General features: G+C 53.9%; 8 protein-coding genes across 9 annotated transcripts; 4 read left to right on the top strand and 4 right to left on the bottom strand.

Annotated features, from left to right (window-relative positions):
- Positions 1–151: 151 nt before the first annotated feature.
- On the top strand, positions 152–2,523 carry CAOG_07825. 2 transcript variants are annotated; one of them, XM_004342849.2, is made up of 5 exons: positions 152–323; positions 700–824; positions 927–1,604; positions 1,698–1,849; positions 1,945–2,523. In XM_004342849.2, exons 1-5 carry the CDS (start codon positions 185–187, stop codon positions 2,465–2,467), a joined length of 1,617 nt encoding a protein of 538 aa, XP_004342898.1. In that variant the 5' UTR covers positions 152–184; the 3' UTR covers positions 2,468–2,523. The 2 variants fall into 2 exon arrangements, with proteins under 2 accessions (XP_004342898.1, XP_011270829.1); XM_011272527.1 differs by lacking the exon at positions 152–323 and adding an exon at positions 348–515.
- Positions 2,485–4,498, bottom strand: CAOG_07824 (proteasome subunit beta 7). The gene is made up of 4 exons (XM_004342848.2): positions 4,356–4,498; positions 3,660–3,747; positions 2,964–3,564; positions 2,485–2,831 (listed from the first exon to the last, which is right to left on the bottom strand). The coding sequence occupies exons 1-4, from the start codon at positions 4,409–4,411 to the stop codon at positions 2,755–2,757; spliced, it is 822 nt and encodes a 273-aa protein (XP_004342897.1). The 5' UTR covers positions 4,412–4,498; the 3' UTR covers positions 2,485–2,754.
- Positions 4,499–6,269: 1,771 nt separating this feature from the next.
- CAOG_07823 (chitinase) lies at positions 6,270–10,750 on the top strand. Its single transcript, XM_004342847.2, has 4 exons — positions 6,270–6,396; positions 7,041–8,498; positions 8,523–8,594; positions 8,619–10,750. The coding sequence occupies exons 2-4, from the start codon at positions 7,077–7,079 to the stop codon at positions 10,512–10,514; spliced, it is 3,390 nt and encodes a 1,129-aa protein (XP_004342896.2). The 5' UTR covers positions 6,270–6,396; positions 7,041–7,076; the 3' UTR covers positions 10,515–10,750.
- A 46-nt stretch (positions 10,751–10,796) lies between these two features.
- On the bottom strand, positions 10,797–13,701 carry CAOG_07822 (acyl-CoA dehydrogenase). Its single transcript, XM_004342846.2, has 5 exons — positions 13,333–13,701; positions 12,998–13,116; positions 12,676–12,739; positions 12,085–12,598; positions 10,797–11,882 (listed from the first exon to the last, which is right to left on the bottom strand). Exons 1-5 carry the CDS (start codon positions 13,677–13,679, stop codon positions 10,935–10,937), a joined length of 1,992 nt encoding a protein of 663 aa, XP_004342895.1. The 5' UTR covers positions 13,680–13,701; the 3' UTR covers positions 10,797–10,934.
- A 187-nt stretch (positions 13,702–13,888) lies between these two features.
- Positions 13,889–14,891, top strand: CAOG_07821 (hypothetical protein). Its single transcript, XM_004342845.2, has 3 exons — positions 13,889–14,019; positions 14,162–14,236; positions 14,525–14,891. The coding sequence occupies exons 1-3, from the start codon at positions 13,912–13,914 to the stop codon at positions 14,600–14,602; spliced, it is 261 nt and encodes an 86-aa protein (XP_004342894.1). The 5' UTR covers positions 13,889–13,911; the 3' UTR covers positions 14,603–14,891.
- Positions 14,810–16,337, bottom strand: CAOG_07820 (hypothetical protein). Its single transcript, XM_004342844.2, has 5 exons — positions 15,799–16,337; positions 15,503–15,666; positions 15,324–15,407; positions 15,099–15,225; positions 14,810–15,001 (listed from the first exon to the last, which is right to left on the bottom strand). Exons 1-5 carry the CDS (start codon positions 16,231–16,233, stop codon positions 14,867–14,869), a joined length of 945 nt encoding a protein of 314 aa, XP_004342893.2. The 5' UTR covers positions 16,234–16,337; the 3' UTR covers positions 14,810–14,866.
- A 289-nt stretch (positions 16,338–16,626) lies between these two features.
- Positions 16,627–19,640, top strand: CAOG_07819 (hypothetical protein). Its single transcript, XM_004342843.2, has 4 exons — positions 16,627–17,517; positions 17,616–19,114; positions 19,217–19,389; positions 19,457–19,640. The coding sequence occupies exons 1-4, from the start codon at positions 16,726–16,728 to the stop codon at positions 19,558–19,560; spliced, it is 2,568 nt and encodes an 855-aa protein (XP_004342892.2). The 5' UTR covers positions 16,627–16,725; the 3' UTR covers positions 19,561–19,640.
- CAOG_07818 (hypothetical protein) lies at positions 19,632–21,621 on the bottom strand. The gene is made up of 3 exons (XM_004342842.2): positions 20,524–21,621; positions 19,979–20,376; positions 19,632–19,832 (listed from the first exon to the last, which is right to left on the bottom strand). The coding sequence occupies exons 1-3, from the start codon at positions 21,509–21,511 to the stop codon at positions 19,683–19,685; spliced, it is 1,536 nt and encodes a 511-aa protein (XP_004342891.1). The 5' UTR covers positions 21,512–21,621; the 3' UTR covers positions 19,632–19,682.
- Positions 21,622–21,715: the final 94 nt, after the last annotated feature.

The raw sequence follows: 21,715 nt of genomic DNA, 5'->3' as shown, positions 1-21,715 counted from the left end.
AAATCCGAATCCTCTGATTTCAAACGTCTCTGAGCATCCGAGTTCTGAATCCGGTTCCATCCAAGCATCAAAACAACCGTAACACTATAATGTCGTGCATTTTGCAATCACCATGTCTCACTCTCTGAGTCACGTCTCACTCTCTGAGCCACCATTCCATTTTTTTTTCCCATTGTCAGTCCTAATGCAGCACATTCGCAAGGGAGGCAACAAGGTCACCGTCTTCCGGGAATACCCGCACAAACTGTCCATCTACCCGCTGCCGCCAATCCAAGAGGTGTCGCTCGAGGAGTTTGAGACGTTCGCCGCAGACCGCTTGAAAGGTGAGCGACGACAGAAAGAGAAGCATTGGGTTGAGGAGGCACTGGGTTGAATCGATTCGAGCCCAGCGTCGCCGCATCTGGCATGTACTCCTCTGTGTCTGTCAAGCGGTTGATGTGTAGGTGGAGAGAGCAAGTCCTTGATTGTGGTGGCGCATCGACCGACCTCGACGACGCGCTGTTCGAAACAACAAGGTCAAACAAACTGAACAGAAACGCTTTCCCGCCAAAATTTTCTTCCCGCCAAAAAACAAAAAAAAAACAAACAATCCCATTATCTCGCTTTGCGACCGACTGCTGCTTGACTGACACAACATCCCTTGATGATATTGCAACTAACCACACAATCTCACTTTCGCTGTGGTTGTTGTTGGAGCAGTGCTCAAGGCGATCGAACTGGCCCGAATCAAGTTCCCAAAACGCGGCGTCGAGTACAATGGCTTGGTCAACGACGCCATCCGCAAGTATATGCCGCTGTCTGAGAACGACCAGGGCGAAGACATTGTAAGGCAGAGCACATCATTCGAACAGAGAGTACTCTGGGTTTTGCCCCCAGTTTTGTCAATTGCTCAACATTTGCCCCTCTCCATTGGCTATCTGCTGCAGTGCGTGGCCGAACGTCGCAAAGACCACATCTCCCATTACATTCTGCGTCTCGTGTACTGCCGATCGGAGGACTTGCGCAGATGGTTTTTGATGCACGAGCTCGAGCTCTTCCGATTCAAGTTTGTCGCCGAAACCCAAGCCCAGATTGTCACCTTCCTCAAAGCCAACGACCTGTCCTATGTGCCCATCCCCAATGAAGAAAAGGCGCAGCTGTTGCCTCTGCTGCAAGCTTCCGCAGGGCCGACAGTGTCGCCCCAGGACATTCTCTCGGAGGACTACTTTAAGCTGCCATTCCTGGCCGCCCTTGAGCTTGTCCGCTCGCGTCGCGTGTATCTGCAGGGCGGTGCAGTGTATGTGCCTCGCCGCGAGCTTGTTAGCATTCTCTCTGGTGTCTACCGCTCGCGTCTTTCTTCAGCATTGGCGCAGACCTCCCGAGCGCTGCCCAACTTGGAGGAGGACGAGCGTCTCGTGCCGCTGCTGAACGCGCTCGCCAAGCAGTACCTTGGCTCGGACTATCTGAGCCAGCGAGGACAAGTGACCGGTAACATTACCTCCGAGCAGGTGGACGGGCTTTCCACCACGTCGTTTTCGCCTTGCATGCGGAATCTCCATCAAGCGTTGCGCGGCAACCACCATTTGCGTCACGGCGGTCGTATGCAGTATGGTCTGTTTCTTAAGGTGAGATGGGGAGTGGCGGGCAGAGGGTGGAGTTTGTTGCCTTTCCCGATTGTGCGGTGCGTCGCTCACCTTGTGGTGCGTCGGTGTTTGTAGTCGATCGGCCTGCATCTGGACGAGGCCATGCGCTTTTGGCGTACAGAATTCACCCGCATCATGGGCGCGGACAAGTTTGACAAGAGCTATGCGTACAACATTCGTCACAATTATGGTAAAGAGGGCAAGCGCACCGACTACAGCTCGTACAGGTAAGGATTTGCCTGCTTCAACGTTTTGCAGTGTTTTCACACGTCAAACGACAGCTTCATCCTCTCATTGTTTTTTATATTTGATCCATCTCCAGCTGCGCAAAAATCATCACGTCGAACAACCCAGGTGTGGGAGACCATCACGGCTGCCCGTTCCGCCACTTTGATGCCGAACACTTGCGTCAGAAAATGTACGAGTACGGCGTTGCGTCGGGTGGCATTAAGGAAATCATCGGCTTGGTCCAGGGCAACCAATTCCAAGTCGCCTGCACGCGCTACTTTGAGCTGACGCACAAGCTGCCGCAGGGTGCATCGCCCATGATCGTCTCGCACCCGCGTCAGTTCTACGATGAAAGTCGCAAGCTCCTCGGCGGAAACGACGAGCAGCAGCAGCAACACCGATCACAGCTCTTAACCATGCGCGAGAAGCGCGAACAGTTCTTGGCCGCTCGCGGCTTGCCCACCAGCGGGTCTCCTGGCGCGCACATGTCCATCAGCTACGACGACAACTTTGATGAGATTGGCGACATTTCAATGGATGCTGCGACCACAGAGGTTCTCGCTGCGGCCGAGGCTGCTGCAGACTTTGACGATGCCGATGATATGGACTTTGATTGAAGCGTGTTGTTTTTTGCGTGCGAAATGTCCAATAGTTTTGAGTTTCATTGCCTGATTTTCGACTGCACACGGCGCTGAGACAGCAGTTCAATTTGAGCGGAAGGGTCAAGCAAGACGGTTTTGAGAGTGTGGAAAGGGGGGGGGAATGAAACGTAGGTGTGCTTGGTAACAACATTACGACGCACCAAACAACAAATACAAAAACACCGACAGCATTCACAAACACGAAAGGAAACACACACAGGCTTGACAGGTTTTTTTCCACCGACAACTTTACGAACAATGCTTTACAGTTGCATGACATCACGATCTGTCTGCAACTGCTCAATGTCGGCGCTCTTGTCAATGGTCTCGGTGAGAATAACTGATTCGGAAAAAAGAACACAAGTGAGACCATCATGAGAAACTGTGGCAGGATTTCTCATCCTCGACCGTTCTTCCAACTCTGCAAACCTCGACCACCCACCCCAACTTTCGTTCATTTCACTCATCTCACCTGTTGCGCCGCGCGGTGGCCGGTAGCTTTGTTCTTGTGGGGGCTTGACGTTGGCAATCTCGAAGGGTCGGATCATTTGCGTCGAATCCTTGGTGAGAATGCAGACGTCGACGTTGCTGCCAGAGCCCAAGTCGTTGAAGATGCCGGCTGCGATGGCGTCGCGCACAAGCTTGACTGCATCCGCCTCCTCCATGTCGGGTCGGTAGCCAGCCTCGAACACGGCCATGGCCGCGAGTGAACCAGAGCCCATCGTGACGTAAGGGAGCTTGTCTGTGCTGCCGTGCGGGTGGATGGAATAGAGCGTGGGGCCGTTAATGTCAACGCCGCCGAGCACAAGGGCGGCGCCAATGTTGCCCTGGTACTTGAAGAGCATCTGCTTGAGCAAGCGGCAGGCCGTGACGACGCGCGACTTTCGGCCGGTGGTCAGGCGGTGCAGCTCTAGTTGCGATGCAATCATCTTGGTGCTCTGCTCCGTGTCTGCAGCCGTGCCAGCGCCGCAGCAGTAAATGTTGGGGGCAATATAATGGATCTTTTGGCAGTTCTTTTGGGCGACAATCGTGTCGTTGGTTGCTCGCGTGTCTGCGCCCAGCACCACGCCGTGCTACAATACGAAGAAAGGGTAGTGGGGAAGAAAGATGATGTGAGATTTAGCATCAGGAGAACATGAAGTGTGTTGGCAGGGGATTGACCGCTCACCTTGAAGATCACGCCGCAGATGGTTGTGCCTGTCTTGGTGGCCTTGGGCACCTTGTATCCAGTCTCGCTGGATGCCAACCGAGCGTTTCTGTCAAAGCCAAGCACAAAAGCAGCAGCAACGGTCGTGGCAGAGTGAGTGGCAGAGAACGAGTGACAGAGAAGTTGTCCGTGTGTTGCCGCTGTGTTTCGTCCACACCTCAGCAATTCAATGGCAAAAAACAAGCGACAACAGCAACAAAACGCAACAAAATGACAACAACGCAAAGCAACAGTTGGAGTTGGAAACGGAAAACCAAAAAAAAAAAAAAAAAAAATCGAGATCGCGAAACTTTGGCTTTTTCCATTGCTTTTTCCATTGCTTTTTCCATTGCAAATTGTAGGATGGTTGCTAGTGCTGTTGTTGCAGCGGCTTCCGTTGTGCGTTTTTGCGCCACTCCACACGCTGGTGAGGATGGCTTAGCTGAAGAACTGCAAAACGGCAAAACGCAGCAAGAGCGACGGCGTTGAATGGAAGGCGAGAGTTCTGGAAAAAAAAAAAAAAAAAAAAGGCGTCCTCCGGCGCAGGCTCAGCTGGCTCGGCTCGGCTTGACTTGGCTCGGGGATGGAGGACCGAGCGAGTGGGATCAACGATGCAGTGATGATGATGATGGGGTGGGGAGGCAAGAAGAGGGGCTCGGACGGGGAGGAGGCGTTTACCGTGCAGTCAGATCGAATGTAAAGCCGCCGACTGGCTGCTCAATGGAAGTCTCCATCTTGAGTTGTGTTAAGGAAGGAAGAGTGAGAGTTTAGTTTTGCAGACTGAGAGGGAAAATGTATTGTAGTGAGATGCTGGGGGGCTCTTGCTAATTGTAAAATGACTAAAACTTTACTCGGTTGGTGTCATGTCGATCATCGAATACACAGCCATTGCATGTGCGACAACAGGGCCGATCTCGCCATGTCGATGTCGAAGACTTTGTGCAATGCTGGCGGTTCCAGCGGCCATGGCGGTTCCAGGTCAGCGGTCACGGCGTTCAAACTGCCGCATTGGTCAAAGTTTGGTCCGTGCCACATCGCCAGCGGATGTACTGGCCGGCACGAGGACTGCAACGACATGTTGTGTGAATCGCATCTTCACATAGTACGCCACAACTGCGGCTGCTCCTGATGTCAATGCCCCTTGCCCTGCGACATGAACAAAACTCGCCATAACGCATTTTTTACTCGTAGGTAACGCTATTCAGCAACGTCGTTTCCCCACTCTGCCAACCTTGTGCACGTTGTTGAGGAAAGTCGTCCACGCTTCTATTGGGAGTGACTGGACAACCTGCAGGCGAACGGTCAAGCCAAGAACACGCAAAAAAAATCTTGCTCGACATGTTCCGCCCTCACCAAACCTCAGAGGCCGATTGCTCGCCGGACGTGCACTGGGAAAGTACTACTCGCGCTTGTATGGTGTGACATTCCACCGATCTGGATGTTCTTTGCTTGGGGAGAAGAGCAGCGCTGCGGTCTGGCATACCGATTGCTTTTTTGGGGTTCGATGCTTTCTTGTCTAATTTTTTTTTCACATGCGTTTTGGGGGTTTTTTTGCTTTTGCGTTAACGTTCGGCCGATTTGTGTTACACACGAAAGGTCTGCGTTTTCACGGCGGTTTTTGCGTTAAGGTTCGGCCTGTGCCACACTCGAGGGTAGAGAACGGAAACTGACTCAGAGGAGTCGGCCTCACTGATCCCTCGACTCCTGTCACACCCAAACCCACAAGCGAGGTTGTTTTGATGTTGACTGACTATTCGCATGATGCACTTTAATTTGTACACAAAGGATTGCGAGCCAAACTGACCCGCACTTCTTCCTTTTCTGCGCGAGTTGCCGCAGATGGATTTGGATCGTTGGCACCTGCTCGACTATGGCATTCAAGCGAAAACGAAAAAACCAAAAAACGTGGACCGGCTTCAAACCGTCGAACAGCATGCCGAATGCCAATGCCGCGATAACAGGCATGGCGAACTTGGCAGCTGCGAAGAGTGGAATGAAGTAAAGCCCAAATTGTCGCACATGTCCACTTGTCAGGATGGTGCTCGCTTGCCTTATTCAGCGTCCCCACCTTGAATACAAGGCGCAGCTGTTCTCAAATGTGCAGCTTGTCGCTAGGGAATGTGTTGGGTACCTGTCGCACCCCCATCATCTGGAAAGCGCGAGATTCCGGATGATGCACTTTTTCGATCGCGATCGCTCCTGCCCCTGTCTGCCTGTGCTGTGCTGTTGATAGGCTGTTTGCTCACGCCGTCCATTTTCTGCAATCCTTTCCACAAAGAGCGGGTTTTCGCGGGTGCTAACCACAGGCTCGACCGACCAACACAACAAAAGAAGAAGAAGATCGCGCTCGGTTGAGGCGGATTCGCTCGCCCACTCGATCTCACCCTCCACCACCTCCTCCAGTGCCCCGACCCCTCCCCCATCCAACCTCCGTCCTTCGTTTGATTCCATGTGAATGAGTTGCGGCATTCTTCCTTCGAAACAAAGAACGACAAATTTGCAGAACAACCGCAAAAAAAAAAAAAAAAAAAAAAATCGGTTGCTTTAAAATGCGAAACCACGAAATTAAACAAAACTCAGTCCTTTTTTTTTCTTTTCCATTTTTGCGTTTTTGTACAAATTCATTTTTTTTTTTTCGTTTTTCCTGTTCGGTTTTTGTTTTCGCTGTGTTTCGTCTCCCTGCACCCCCATCTGTGATCTGTGTTGTTTGGCACATCTTGTAAGTCATCGTCCGATGTGTGCTTTTTCGTGTGCGTTCGTCTCGTTTCATTTTTTGTGGGATTCTTCGTTCTTTTCCTTTTTCCTTTTTTTTTTTTCTTTTTCTTTTCGTTCCGCTTTCTTCGTTTCCCTCCTCGTCATTCCTTCGCCGCTTCCTCTTTCGTTGTGGCCGCACTCGCTGTTCGTTCAGTGGTGGATCACGGGGTGATGCGGGGGGGGGGCAAATAAAACCCGACGAGCGTGTTGGCAAGTCAACCCGCAAACTGATTCATTGAACGATTCCCGCAATTGCCTTTCTTGATCGGATTTGACACGCTCCGTTCTCGCTCGTCGTGTCGCTCTTCGTGTCGCTCGCTCTTTTCTTTCAAAAACTCTTTCGTTCCAAAAATCAACGGCAACTGCAACACGTAAATCCATGTTTGCAGACGAGGTTGAACTTTACTTTGAAAGTGGTTTTCTTGTGAGAACGAACCACAAAACGAAAACCGACTTTAAACCGCAATTTCTGTTCCATGAAATTCTTTTTTTTTTTTTTTTTTTTTTTTTTTGGGAAAGAGGTTCTTTTTCTGAAACTCCAACTTGTAGTAAACCGCCGTTGCATTTACTGACTTTGTTTCTCTTTTGATGGTGTTATCGTCGCAACAGAGTTTTTTTTTAAAATCTTTCTTCCTCCAAAAAACCATGAAGCAATCGCTCATCGGTCGCACGACGGCAACGCTGCTCGCAGTGGCCGTGTTGGCGATCGCGACCGCGGATGCCCATTCCTGGATGACATGTCCGAATTCACTGAACGTGCAGCCTGGACGCGGCGGATTTACCACTGGCCCTTGCGAACCAACCACCCCTGGACAGACTGTTCCCGTCACGAACATCAAGGCCGGCGAACGCCTCAAGGTCGGCTGGACCTCGAACAACCACGGCGGCGGCTATGTGCGCTTGGCGCTTGTGCCCGACGCCCAGTCTCTCGACACGGCCGCGTATGCAAGCAACGTTCTCAAGATGGCCTGCTACGGACACGACCAGCGCCCCGGCCGGTACCAGTATGGCGACTGCATCCACCCTTGCAATGGGCGCGGTGCGTGCGCGTACCAGTCTGAGATTGACGACGTTGAACGCTATGACACAACCATCACCATCCCCACCAACCTCGCTGACGGCGTGTACTCGCTCCAGTGGGTCGGTCTTGTTGGCAACGCTGGCACGCCCTACTACTCTTGCGCCAAGCTCAAGGTGACTGGCGGCAACCCTGCCATGTCCTGCCCGGCGCCTGCCACCATCCCTGCGTACACCTGCCTCAAGTCGGAGTCTGGCGCGCCTTCGTCCGCCATCATGACCGGCACCAGTGCTGGCTCGTTCTGCTACCACAGCAGCAGCCAGGGTGCCATCGACGACAACATTCTCCAAGTGCCCATCAACGCCAACTGCGAGCCCCGCCTCACTTGCGCGCTTTCGGTCAACGCTGCCACTTGCCAAGCCGAGTTTGCCGGCGTCGCTGACGAGACCAACCCGCAGCGCACCGACTGCGGCGTCATCACCCCTCCCCCAGCACCCACCTGCAGCGATGGCATTCAGAACCAGGGCGAGCAAGACGTGGATTGCGGCGGCACTCACTGCGACGCATGCCCTCCTCCTCCCCCGCTTGAGGGCAACGACCCCACCACCGTCGAGAATGTCGTGTACAGCGTCTCTGGAGCGTTCTCTGGCGGCTGGAGTGGCAGCATCACCTTCACTGTCGCTCGCGAAATCATTGGCGGCTGGAACGTTACCATCATGTTTGACCAAGCCCTGACCAGCATCGAGCCTTGGAGTGCCGTCTACCGCTCGAAGAACTCTATCGGCAACATTCTCACCTTCAGCAACGCTGACTGGAATGGCAACGTTGCCAAGGGTAACTCGATCACCTTTGGCTTCACTGGCTACTTTACCGGCATTTCTCAGCCCATGCCCATGACGTATGCCCTCGTCTGTCTTGGCTGCCCTGCCGTCTCTGCTGCCCCTGGAGCTTCGTCCGCGACTCCTGTCGTGAAGGCGTCTTCTGCGACTCCTGTCGTGAAGGCTTCGTCTGCCACCCCTGTCAAGGCTTCGTCTGCCACTCCTGTCAAGGCCTCCTCCGCTACACCTGTCAAGGCCTCCTCCGCTACACCTCTGAAGGCCTCTTCTGCCACCCCCGTCAAGGCTTCATCTGCCACTCCCGTCAAGGCTTCATCTGCCACTCCCGTCAAGGCTTCGACCACCCCGACTGGTCCGGTCAGCACTTCGACCAATGGTGGCGGTGTCATTGTTGGCTACTACCCCGCTTGGGCCACGTACGACCGCAATTTCCAAGTTGCTGACATTCGTGGCGATCTCCTCACCCACATCAACTATGCCTTTGCCAACATTGCCGGTGGCAAGTGCGTTCTTGGCGACCCTTACGCTGACACTCAAAAGACCTTTGCTGGCGACGCTTGGGACGAACCCCTTGTTGGCAACTTCAAGCAACTCAAGAAGCTCAAGGCAAAGTACCCCCATGTCAAGACACTCATCTCTCTTGGAGGCTGGACTTGGTCTGCTCAATTCTCGGACGTTGCTGCTACAGCTGCTTCTCGCGAGACGTTCGCCACCTCGTGCGTCCAGTTTATGGAAACTTACGGCTTCGATGGTATCGATGTCGACTGGGAGTACCCCGTCCTCGGTGGCCTCGATGGCAACATTCACCGTCCTGAAGATGCCTACAACTACGTCAAGCTGCTCGCACTGTTCCGCACCAAGATGAACGCTCTGGGCGGTCGCCTCCTCACGATTGCGGCTCCTGCTGGTCCTTCAATGCTTGCAGCCCTTGACATTCCCGGAATCGCTCAAAGCGTCGATTGGATCAACTTGATGGGCTACGACTTTAACGGTGGCTGGGATGTCTCGCACGTCGCCCACAACGCGCCTCTGTATGCCAACCCCGCCGACCCTTCGTCTTCCCGCAACTCTATGAACGTCGATGCCGCTGTTACCGCGTACCTCGCCACCGGCATGCCATCGAACAAGCTGGTTCTTGGTGTTCCGTTCTATGGTCACAGCTTTGCTGGCGTCGGCTCAACCAACAACGGCCTCTTCCAATCCGGATCCAACACTGGCCCTGGCACTTGGGAGGCTGGTTCTGTCGATTACAGCGACATTGAGAGTCATTACATTGGCAAGAGCGGCTATGTCCGCTACTGGGACAGCGCTTCCGAGGTGCCGTACCTGTACAGCCCTTCCACCAAGGTCTGGGTTTCGTACGATGATGCCGAGTCGCTGACTAGCAAGTGCGTCTACATCAACACCAAGAAGCTCGGTGGCGCCATGGCCTGGGATCTCTCCTCCGACCGCAACGTCGTCTTGCTCTCTGCCGTTCGCTCTCAACTGAGCGCTGGTACCACGACGTCCGCAACCCGTGCCGCGCCGGCTGGCACCAGCACGAAAGCCGTCGCTGCTTCCTCGTCCAAGGCTGCCACTACATCGCAGGTCAAGTCCACTTCGACCAAGACAACTTCGACGTCCACCTCGACCAAGACCACATCGACATCCACCTCGACCACCACCACCACCACCACGACTCCTGGAGCATGCGACTCGCGTTGCGGCACCGGCGTCTACCACGCTACTGGCAAGTGCTTGTCCAATGGACGCTGCGCTTGCATCTACGGCTGGACTGGCCCGAACGCCATCTATGTCAACAGTGCCAACAACGTTCAAGCAGACTACTGCTCTTGGGGCTGCTACTACTCTGCGGCGATGGCCAACAGCCAGTGCGCAGTCGATGCCTCCAAGATTGTGAACGTGCCCACGAGTGACCAGGCTGACGACTTGACCAAGTACTCGACCTTCTCGACCGAGATGAACGACAAGGAGTCTCGTGGCGGCCTCACCAAGCCCGACCAATCGTCGGCTTCTAGCAGCACTGGTGCAGTGGCTGGTGGTATCGTTGGCGCGCTCTGCGTCATCGCCATCATTGCCGTTGTCGCCACTGTCATTGTCCGTCGTCGCCGTGCAGACCGCAACCGTTCCATGCACAAGGGTCAATCGCTCGAGTCTGTTCTCGCCACATCGAGCTCCCACCAGCTGAGCAACTTTACGGGCTCGACTGACAGCATTACAGATGCGTAAACTGACAGCGTGCTTTCTCCGGTGTCCGAATGTTAGACTTGCGTGCGAGTTTTTCTCGGATACTCCACCTGTATACCTTATCCCCATTATTGTCCGTCCATGTGTGTGTGTGTTTTGTCTCTAGCTAGCGTTGCATTGATTTCGCTTGGCTTTGTAACGTGTTGCCTGTACTTGCAGCTTGCTGGCATTCTGCATGAAAACTGTATAACAAAAAAACAACAAAAACATTCTGATCACTCCTTGTTTTCCTTTTTCAAGTGTTGGTCGAATCAAGCATTTGGTAGAAACGTAGTGCGTCGCAGTGGATGGTTGTACTTTTGAGCAGTGCATTTGGTAGAAACGTAGTGCGTCGCAGTGGACGGTTGTATTTTTTGAGCAGTGCATCGGTGACATCCCCTCCAACAATCAAAAACACAGGGTTTAATCAAGCGACAGCTCGAGTGGGTGGGGAGCAATGTAGGCCTTCTCGTTAAGAACCGCCAGCGCAACAGCTTTAATGGCGGCATCCGTGGTTGCGCTGGGATTGGCAATGTCGTGCAGAGCGTTGCGAATGCGCTGGGTTGCGGCAATGCAGAAGGCGTTTGCCAGAGTCACCTCGTGATCTGCTTGGGTTGACTTTTGATCAAGCGAACGCGATGCGCGGCTCAAGACAGAAGCCATGCCGTACAAATCAATAGTCACGTCAGCCATGCGCTTGAGAATCATCTGTTCGTTGATGATTCCCTTGCCGTGCTTGATGACGCTCTTGTCAACGAGCTTGCCAAAGTCAACAACAAGGCGGGAGTACTTTGTGGCGTGCTCTGCAAAGCGAGGGTGAAGCGACTCGGACAGCTGGACTGCGCTACGCTTGGCGCGAGCGCCAGAGAAGAGACGGCGCTCGAGCTCTTCCTTGATCTCGTCCAGGGCGCCCGAAGCGAAGGGGTTGGTGGCCGCCTTGCTGAGGCGCTTGAGGCGCTCGCCAGCGTACTGCACGCCGTTCAAGGCAATGAACATGCGCAGAATCTCGTTGGTGCCCTCAAAGATCAGCAGAATGCGGCAGTCGCGCATGAAACGCTCGAATGGAAGCGACTTCATAAAGCCAATGCCACCGAGAACCTGCACCGCTTCGTGGCAGTTGGTCCAAGCGGACTCGGAGCCGTACACTTTGCAAATGGCTGCCTCAACAGCCGTGTCTGGCTCGCCGCTGTCAATCATGCCGGTGGTCATGTAGGCCATCGACTCCATGGCGTAGGAGCTCACGGCCATGTTGGCAAGCTTCTCCTGGATGAGGCCGAACGAGCTCAGGGGTGAGCCAAACTGCTTGCGAGTGGAGGCATACTCGGATGCCAACGCCAGCAGGCGCTTTGACTGGCCAGCGGCGCCCGCGCACTAAGAGATGAGATAAACAAAAAACAGGAATCAATGGGGGAATTGTGGTGAGAAAGGTGCAAAAGAATGAGAGCAGGTGTGGAAAGAGGAGCAGAGGCCGGGGAAAGAGAAGGCAAACAAAAATGCCCATCATCTGCACACAACTGGAACCGAAAGCAAACAAAAGAAAGAGGTCAAAACCACAAGAGGGCAAAGGACTTACCAAACCAAAGCGACCACTGTTCAAAATGTTGACGGCAACCTTGAAGCCTTGGCCAGGCTCGCTGAGCACGTTCTCGATCGGAACGGGGCAGTTCTCGTAGTGCACTTCGGTGGTGTTGGAGCCGCGGATGCCAAGCTTGTCCTCTGGCTTGCCGGAGGTGATACCGCCGAACGCACGCTCGACAATGAAGGCAGTGATCTTGTCCTTGGTTTCGCCAGTCGTGGGATCACGAATGGCAGTGCGGGCAAAGACGGTCATGATCTGAGCAGTGCCGCCATTCGAAATCCAGCACTTGGAGCCGTTGAGGAGGTAGTGCTTGCCATCGGGGCTCAGTGTTGCGCGCAGTTGGATGGACGCAGCGTCCGAGCCCGAGCCGGGCTCAGTCAGGCAGAAGGCTGCCGTGTGCTCGCCGGTGGCAAGCTTGGGCAGGTACTTTTCCTTTTGTGCGGGCGTGCCGTACATGAGAATGCCCTTGAGGCCGATCGACTGATGCGCCATCAGGGTCACTGCGATGCTGTTGCGAGCAAAAAAGTCAAATGCGAGAGAACGCCATGCGATAGATAGGGTTTGAAAGACCTAGCTGGAACTCACCTGCCATCAATAGCGATCGCTTCCACGACGCGAGCATAGCTGGTGTTGGACAGACCAAGGCCGCCTACCAACAAGCAAGAGCAAGGCGAGTTGATGGTGAGAATTTGAGTGTGGTGGCGCCCCAATCTCAGGGCGAAAACAGTTGACAGCGTTTCAGATCATGTTAGGGAGTGCAGAGCGATATCAACCCCAGCAGGCCTCGGCAATGATTGCATGCCCAGCATCGTTCGTTTCCAACGACATGGCCAGTGCCCTACTCGGACAAAACTCCAAAAAGCTCTGACCGCCGAAACTGCAGAAGCCTGCTTTTTGTCTTCATTACCATATTCCTCGGGAATCTGCAGACCGTACAGACCGAGCTCCTTCAATCCCTGGAGGGTCTCCTCGGGAATCTTGGACTCGACATCAATCTTGCGCGAATCGACCTTTTCCTTGAAGAATCTGATCATCATCAAAAAAAAAAAAAAAAAAAAAGTGAGATTTAAACAATTACAAGCACCAATCTTTCCAATGGTTGGAACGTCTTTTGAAAAAAACCACAAAAAGTCGTCAATGTAAAATCGCGGTTTCTCAGACAACAAAGTGGAGGCAAGGAAAAAACACGTGAATGGAGCGATCTCGGCTTTTGTGTTTGTGTTTGTTCGTTCGGTTAGTTACCGCTCGACAGGCTCGACCAGTGCGTCGAGGGTCTCCTTGCCGTCCTTGGAGAGCGTGGTTGGGAACGGGAAGACCTTCGTGTCGAGCAGCTTGCCGCCGTAGAGCGCCTTGCAGAACGAGTGCGTTTCAGCAGCAGCAGCGGAGGCGGAGGAGGACGCTTTGGCCTTGGGGGAATTAGCCGCCGGCGATGCACCAGCACCAGCACCAGCACCAGCACCAGCACCAGCACTAGCAGAGGCAGAGGCAGACAGGGCGAGCGAGCGCGTCAGGAGAGCAGCAGCAGCAGGTGCAGCAGCGACGCGCGGGGCAGCAGATGCAGCGAATCGACCAACAGCAGCGCTCAGCATGATGACAGATGATGGTGATCTCGATGTGAGAACAAATGAAAAGACTGCAGACTTCGTCCCTTGGCTTTCTTTTTCCCCTCTGGGTCTCTACACTCGCCAATGTTCAAGTCGTTGTTTTGCTTTCTTAGATGTTTAGTGTAACACACTTTTGACTTTTTGTTTCCATTCTGAGTTTCGTTCGCTTGCTCTGCTCAGTTCACTTTTTTTCTGTTTCTTTTGAGCAGTTGCAACAATGAGCGTCTTCCACGACGAGGTCGAGATTGAGGACTTTGAGTACGACGCCGAGAGCCGCATTTACATTTACCCGTGCCCATGCGGCGACAAGTTCCAAATCACACTGGTAACCAACAGTCTGAGTGTCGGAGAAGTCAGAGTTCGCAGAATGACGTCAAAAGCACTCGTGCTGACGCAACTTCCCCCGCTCAACGACATGTTGCTTTGGTTCTATTCCTTGCTGCTTCGCTATTTTGCTCATAAAACAGGAGGAGCTGCATGACGGTGAGGACGTGGCGCGGTGTCCGAGCTGCTCGCTGCTCGTCAAGGTCATTTTCAACCCCGTAAGTCTCGCTGCTGCTGCTGTCGCCTCTTTTCCCCCAATGCCGGGGTTGAGTTTGGGTTTGGTCTTGGCCGCAGTCACAGCACACATTGCGCTGCGTTGCTCTGTGCTCTGTGGAGAGTGTCGGAGCTTCAATGCGCTGCCCATGTGCGACTTTCACCCACAAACTCATTCACGACCGTTGCATTCGAGTCATGAGGTGTTGCTCACTTTTGTATTGCATTTTACTGTGTTGTGGTTGTTATTGTGGTTTTTTGGCTCGTCGGGGTTTGGGTTGCATTGTTATTAGGACAACTTGCCGGCGCTCGACGACTCAGACGCAAGCACTGCGCCACCGAACGCGCCCGCTCCAGTCGCCGTGCATTAGGCAGCATTTGGAAATTGGAGACCGCGCAAAACCCCAACCGACTGTTGGTGAAAGGCTCGTTTCCGACGTGATTTGTACATTATTATGTGGATTGCTTGAATTGAATCGTTTGAGTGCTGAAAGAGTGTTGGGGATTCAGAGTATTGAGTTCAATAACAACCCAACATTCTTCCTCTCCTTCACCGTCGCAAGAGTAAGACAGAATGGGGGAGGTTGGTTTGAAAAAAAATGGTACTGTTTACAAGAAAGAAAAAAATCTGCCGCTCAGAACTTGACAGAAATCGCTTCGTCTGCTCGGTCTTTGAGATGCTTTGCAACCCGTGTGTTCATGAACAAGAGCTGGCCCTGTGGAATGTACTCGTGTATCAAGCCGCCAATCTCCTCTGGCTTGAGCAAAGCCTGTGCGCCAGAGAGAGAGAGAGAGAGAGAGAGGTGAGCGACTGCAAGGCCAACAGACCCGAAATACAATCACACTACAACAACCCGCTAGCTATACCTCCAGCGGTTGCTCGAGAATGGCTGCATTCTTGAACAAATCCTCAATCCGGGAGGTGACGGCGGCCAGCACCGAGCCAGCAAGAGTGCGGTTTTCGTGCGAGTCCAAAATCAACACGGAAGCGAGACTGTTGGACAGACCCATTCCGTCAAACGCAAGCAAAATGAGGGCATGAGTGGGTTGATGGGGAGGAGGAAGCTTCGAGAAGCATAGTAGGGCTTGTACCTTGCCATGCATTGCCATACTACAATCTTGGGCTCGAAAAACAACTGGCTGACCGGTAGCGAGAACAATCCTTTCTCCCGGCGTCTGCAAACACAGCAATGAGAGATGAGCGCGGCTTTGTTGCACCCCAAAACAATACAATTCTTCAACTTTATTTCGGTTCCAGCTCTTTGACTTACTTGTCTGAGTCGGCAGTCGAAAACTCGGGAGCTGATCCACCCAGAATTTCAGCCGCAGTGCTCGTCTGACCACCGCCTGCACCGCTGCCCGCTGAGAATCCTGCAAATCCGCCGCTTGAACCACTCGACGACGCCGAGCACGCCCTTCGGAAGACGACCTCCGACTGAAACACAGAAAACAATCGTTCAGGATCAGAGTGAGAGAATGAAACCCAGAATCAATTTCCCCACGAATGCTCCACAAACTCAACCATACACCGTATCGTGTATGTGTCTGTGTCTGCGTGGTTGGTTACCTGAACGCGACGAACGACAAGAGCGACGCGCTGCTGCCAAAGCGAGGCGACGGAATCAATGACCGCCTGTTGCGGCTGCTGCTGCTGTGGATGAGGATGAGGATGATGATGCTGCTGAAGCTGGATCTGGGGCTGAGGTTGCTGTGATGATGATGAGGATGATGAGGATGAGGATGAGGATGGGAAGAGCGGCTGACTGATGGGCGATCCGGACGAAGCGCCGTCCCAGCCGAGTCCGCCGACGCCGCGATGGCCAACAGCACCACCACCAGCAACAGGGTTGGCGCCTGTGGTGGCGGCGGCGGCGGCGGTGGCAGCAGCAGCAGGAAGAACGAGCGGCGGCAACGCAAAGGTCAGCTCGCGGTCAAAGCGCTCAAAGTGGACGCACTCTGGCGGCTCTGCTGCGACATTGACGAGCAGAATGGCAACCACCATTAGTTATTGTAAGAGTCGAGAGGGGGAGAGGGCGAGGGCGAGGGCGAGGGCGAGGGCGAGGGAGGAATCAGTGAAGGCGGGAAAACTGAGATTCTAAGACTGAGTAAACAAAATAAGAGTGGGGGGGTTGGTTTTCAATGTTAGAGAGAACGAGAGCGAACAAAGGGGATCATTCAAATCGTGCATGGTAACTCAGTATGAAAGGGTCACTGAATGGATCAACTCTTCCATTGTGAAAAGACAAAGGACCCCAATTCGCCACCCCCCCCCCTTTTCGTTGGAGGATCGTCATTGTGCTGCATATTGCCATTCCCACAACCCCCAATTCTCCTTTGTTTTTTCAAAACAAAAACCATCACACGACCGCTTCTGAGACGCTCAGTCCCCATTTCAACTGCTTCCTTTTCTTTTTGTTTCCCGCCTTCTTCTCACTGCGGCTATTTTGGCTTATTCCTATTGTTCGTGGTTGGTTGATATTATTGTGAGCCAACGATGGCTGCGGCTGCTGCAGCTCCGTTGTTCCTGAGCGAGGCTGGAGCGCGCGGATTCGAGCTCTTGTTCCGATCGAGCGTCTACTCTGAGACTGCACTGGGATCGCGCGTGCTGAGCCCAGGCGACGCGACTGCAGAGCTCCTGCACGTCCTGCTTGGCATCCCGACATTGCATGTGCGCATTGCGTGGCATTCCACAGCTGACGACCTGATTGACGACGACAGCAACGACAGCGACAGGGACGGACGCGCTGAATTTGGCGCCAATTCGCGCCAGAATGAAGGCTTCCCGCGCTTTGTACTCGCTTCTGCAGCGCCGGGGATGCCGATCGCCCGATCACGGATCAAGGACGGGATGGTGGTGATGGGCTCTGATTCACAGCCATCACCGCCGGAGGGTCATGATGATGAGGACCCAAATGCCGCATCCGTGCGACTGGAAGGGCTCAGCGACAGCGCGTTCGCTGGAATCGTCCAGCCAATCCTCAACCATGGCTCGCTCGTGCTGTACCTCGAGCAGTTTGTAGCACGTGCGTCCAGGGCTCGTCGAGAAAGCCAGACCGTCGAAGCCATGGGGTTGGCCGTCGCCCAATTCCTCCAATGGCGACGTGCTGAGGTGCTGCGCGCCTTCGGACTCGATCCAGAGCTGGGCCGCGCTGTCAATTATTCCGAAGATGTGCAGATTGCTGGGTTGGCTGAGGCCGTGTCGCTACAACGGCTGCAACATGCCGCCGGCTGGCGTGACATGACCCCGTTCAAAATTTCAACCTCGATGCACGCGTTATTCCAACAGGTAGCAACTTCTGAACACACCACGGGCAAACTCGGCGCTTTATTTGTCATGAACTCATTCGTTGGTTGTATTGTCTTGTGTTTGTGGAACGGAGATAGACTCAGCAGGTGTGCCACGACTGCCGGGCAGCGCTGCAACTGTTAACAAACCGCCAGCAATGGCCTCCATTGGGATGTGCCGTCCTGAGCGCCCTCTATACCAATGTTCTATTGCTTCGAGCCATGCAGCTGCCTGGAGCGACCGCCAACCCTCGGCTTGAGCTCGAGCGTGCCGCGTCCAGGCCTTTTTTGCACTTTCTGAGCGAGTGGATTTTCCGTGGATGTGTGGCCGATCCTTTGCAAGAGTTTGGGCTTGCGACATCGGAAACTGGCAGCGCAGCACAATCCGAAGTGTACTGGACGCACAGCGTCACCTTGGGCCACTTGGGTCAAGCGCAAAGTGGCCAGGTGTGGCTGCCATCGTTTGCGGCTGAGATTGGTGCGCAAATTCTGCGATCGGGCAAAAGCATACGGCTGCTGTCGCGACTGACTCGCGGCCGTCATTCCTTGCTTGCTGATGGTGCCCTTCGTCAGCTCAGTCTAACTCCCGACAGCCGGCATGGCAAGACTGCTGCTACTGCTGCCACCTCCGCGCGGCCACTCGAAGATGCCGATAGTTCAAATTCGTTCTTGGACACGGTGATTGAACCGGCATTGTTGAGCAAGCCCATTTCCACGGATATTGACTGGCTCGCTATTGCTCGAGGCGGTCGGACTGACGCACTCGAGGACTCGAGCAGCGCAACTCCACCTCAGGGTTCCGACGCCCCGTTGTTGTTGCCGTATCTCCCCGTGGTCACGGCAGCGATGGAATGGGGCGAACGGGTCAACATCGCCCTCATTCACGAAATGTTTGCCCAGCATTCCCTCGATCGTGTTGCAGCGCAGCTCGTCGACTTGGTTTTGTGTCGGAAGGTTGACTTTTCCGAGGCACTTCTCAATCGGCTGTTTGAAATCGCAACAACGCGCCCTCCCGATGTACTTCGGCCAGCTATTCTTGCGCAGTGCCTCGATGATGCATTTGGAACTGCGCCATCTCGTGCATTGTCCGAGCAGCGAGTTCGGCAAAGTTGTGTCCTGTCCGTCCAAGCTCCGCGCTTGCTCAGCGACATGCATTCCTACGAAACGGGCGATGCCTCGCCGCTCGTAGCCTTGCTTCGGATTGAACTAGTCCTCAGTGCTGGTTGGCCTTGCAACCTGGTCTTTACCAACAGCGTCATGATGGCGCTGAGTCGCTGTCGCTTACTACTCATCCAGCTGAACTATGCCCGATGGTGCATGTCGCGCTGTGCAGACTTTTTCCGCTCCGTAGAGCACAGCTTTACCCGCGACAACAAGAGTGCCGCTTCAAAACAGCAGGCGCGACTTTCTGTGCGGCACGACGTGCGCATGCTGCACTACGAATTGCAGCACTTTGTACAATCGTTGTTTGCTTTCTTCATGACTCGACTACTGGAGGTTACCTGTCAGCAGTTTGAGCAAAATTTGAAGCTGTTTACTTCCCATTTTGACGCTCTCCGTGACCTCGTGCATGATTGGAGCCAGGCGTGCGAGCGAAGGTGTGAAATGTTGTCGCTTTCGTGTGTGATGCGGGTCATTTTGTTGGTGGTTTTTTTTTTGTTTTAAACTGACTGTTTGGAGTGGGTATTCTCGATGCCCAGCTGTTTTGTCTCTTCCGAGGCAGCACCCGCTTTAAAAATCCTGGATTCTCTCTTACGAATGGTCATTCAGTTCCGCTCGCTTGTGATCAATCACAAAAACGAACCACCCTCTCCCGCGGCGATTCAAGACTTGCACCAAGAGTTCCGTAAATATTTGCAGCATTTGATATCAGGTAAGTTGCATCGCGCAGGTGGACTGGCAATGACTTGACATGGGACCTCACCAGAGCACGGGACTAGCTTGCGGTACTTTGACAGCGTCCGGGTTTGATGTCACTCCGCTCGAGAATCTGCTCTTGTGTTTGGATTTGGGTGATTTCTACCGACGAAACTGGCAAGCGTAGGCCAACTATGGTTGTTGTTGTGCTACGCTTCGCTGTTTCTGTGTGATGTGCAAGCGACAGAAGTGCACGACTTTTTGTACATTGGTGTATTTGTAATATTTTTAAAATCCAGTATTACGATATCAATTGCAGTGTTCGTTGCTCAAGCTCACGATGGGCAAACACTGGCAGCACACGCGAACCTTGTCCTTCATATCGAACTTGAGAATCGGAATAAAGCGAGACGAGCAAGATCCTCGGCAAACAACACGACCACAATACCGGCAATGATGCTAACGAACACAGCAAAAAATGCGCGCGCTCAGTGAGTTTTTCAAGTCGACACAAAAAAAAACAAGCGGAAAAATCGACAGGGCTTTGTTGACAACCAGAGAGATGACGGCGAATGATTGAATACTATGCAAGTAAAACTCCTTACCCTTCGGTTAATGACAGTAAAAGCGGATCGGCAGATTTGGCAATTGGGTGCGGCTTCGTCAGGAATCCAGTCGGGCAGCTTTTGGATGTTTTCGAGCATGATATTGCGAAGCGCAGGATTGACATCGAGTGGACACAGTTGCTGCTTGTTGAAAACGTTGACGACAGCGCCACCGTGGAGCAGACACAAGACACCCTCAATGTCGTGTTTTGCAGTGCACAAGTGCAGTGGCGTTTGTCCGGTCTCGTCCTGGGAGTTGACCAGATCGCACGTTGCAGGATTGTCCCGCACAAAGTTGATGAGGTATTGCAGCAGATCGAGGTGTGCAGTGGTGCCTCCAGCAGCGGCGACATGCAGCACTGTTCGCCCCGCACAATCTCGCGAACTGACATCAAAACCTGTCGACAAAAAAAAGTGCCAAAAATGCCAACGCCGGCCAAACGAACGAGATTTAGTGATGCCCCAATGCCATGCGCATACACATACACAGTGTCAACAGCTCATCTCTAGCACCATAGCGACCACAAGGGGGTTGATGCGCGTACCTTGCTGAACGGCGAGTTTGACTTGGGCCAAATCGCCGACCATGACATCCGACCAGACGTCGATGGCCGCCTTCCTCGGCGTCGGAGAGGCAGTGAGCGCGGTCGACGCTGATCCAAACCGTCCCCCGACGGAGCTTCGACGGATGGACCACGGCGACTGTGCTGGCGACGAACCAGCCTGAATGGCTTGAGACTGCGCTTGGACGCCCGCAAACGCGGCCTGGCCATTGGCCCCGCTGCTGCTGCCAGGGGACATGATGAGCGGTGACAGTGACTGTCCGACCAGCGTGAGCGACCGCCGCGGGGTCGTTGGGTTGGAAGACGGTGCGGATGGCGGGGGAGATCGGACTTGGGCCGCTCCAGGCGAGCTCAACCCAGCGCCACCACCGTGCAGCTGATGTTGCTGCTGCTGGTGATGGAGCTGGTGCTGCTGCTGTTGAGCGAGGCTCGGGTCGCCTCCGTCGGGCAGTGCATGAGCGAGGGATTTGAATGCAGTTCCATTGTAGCCTGCCGCTCCATTGCCAACGCCAACGCCAACGCCAACACCATTGCCAGTGCCAGTGCCATGGTGGGTGTTGTTATTACTGTAGCTGTTAAATGCGGACGAGTGCTGGTGGTTGAGCGAGAACGGCGAGTTGGACAGGACGTGAGCAACGCTTGGCGCAGCGCCAACAACGACGGTCGTCAGCGAGCCCGTCGTCGGTGAGATGTAGTAATGGTTTTGCTGTTGTTGCTGCTGTTGCTGTGTTGATGATGATGATGATGATTGATATTGGGTGAGGTGCGTTGGCTGAGCTCCATTGCCGTAGCCGCTCAGCTGACTGCCAGTCATGCTGGTGGATGGCGGACTCCCCACCGTCATCACTCCGCCACTCGTGCCTGTAGTATGAGTTGAAGCAGCAGCAGCAGCAGCAGTGCGATGGTGGATGCTGCTCGGGCTCATCAGTGTCGCTGCGTTGGCTGCAGCAGTGCCTTGCGTCGAGTCCATTGTTGTGGTTGTAAAGTACTATGAACGCTCTACGTCGCTCAAAGGTCGCTCTAAGTCGCTTCAAGTCGCTCTATGACACTGTGAGATCGATGAGTGACGTTGGCTGTATGGATGAGGACTGGAAAAAACAAAAATCCAACTTGCAACCAAAGCGTCAATACAAAGTTCTAAGACCATTTTCCCCACCACACTTGTTCGCTCACA

This window comes from Capsaspora owczarzaki (genome assembly GCF_000151315.2).
Source record: "Capsaspora owczarzaki ATCC 30864 unplaced genomic scaffold supercont2.16, whole genome shotgun sequence".
In the NCBI taxonomy this organism is placed as follows: Eukaryota; class Filasterea; order Ministeriida; family Capsasporidae; genus Capsaspora; species Capsaspora owczarzaki.
This window is presented reverse-complemented; position numbering and strand designations above follow the sequence as displayed.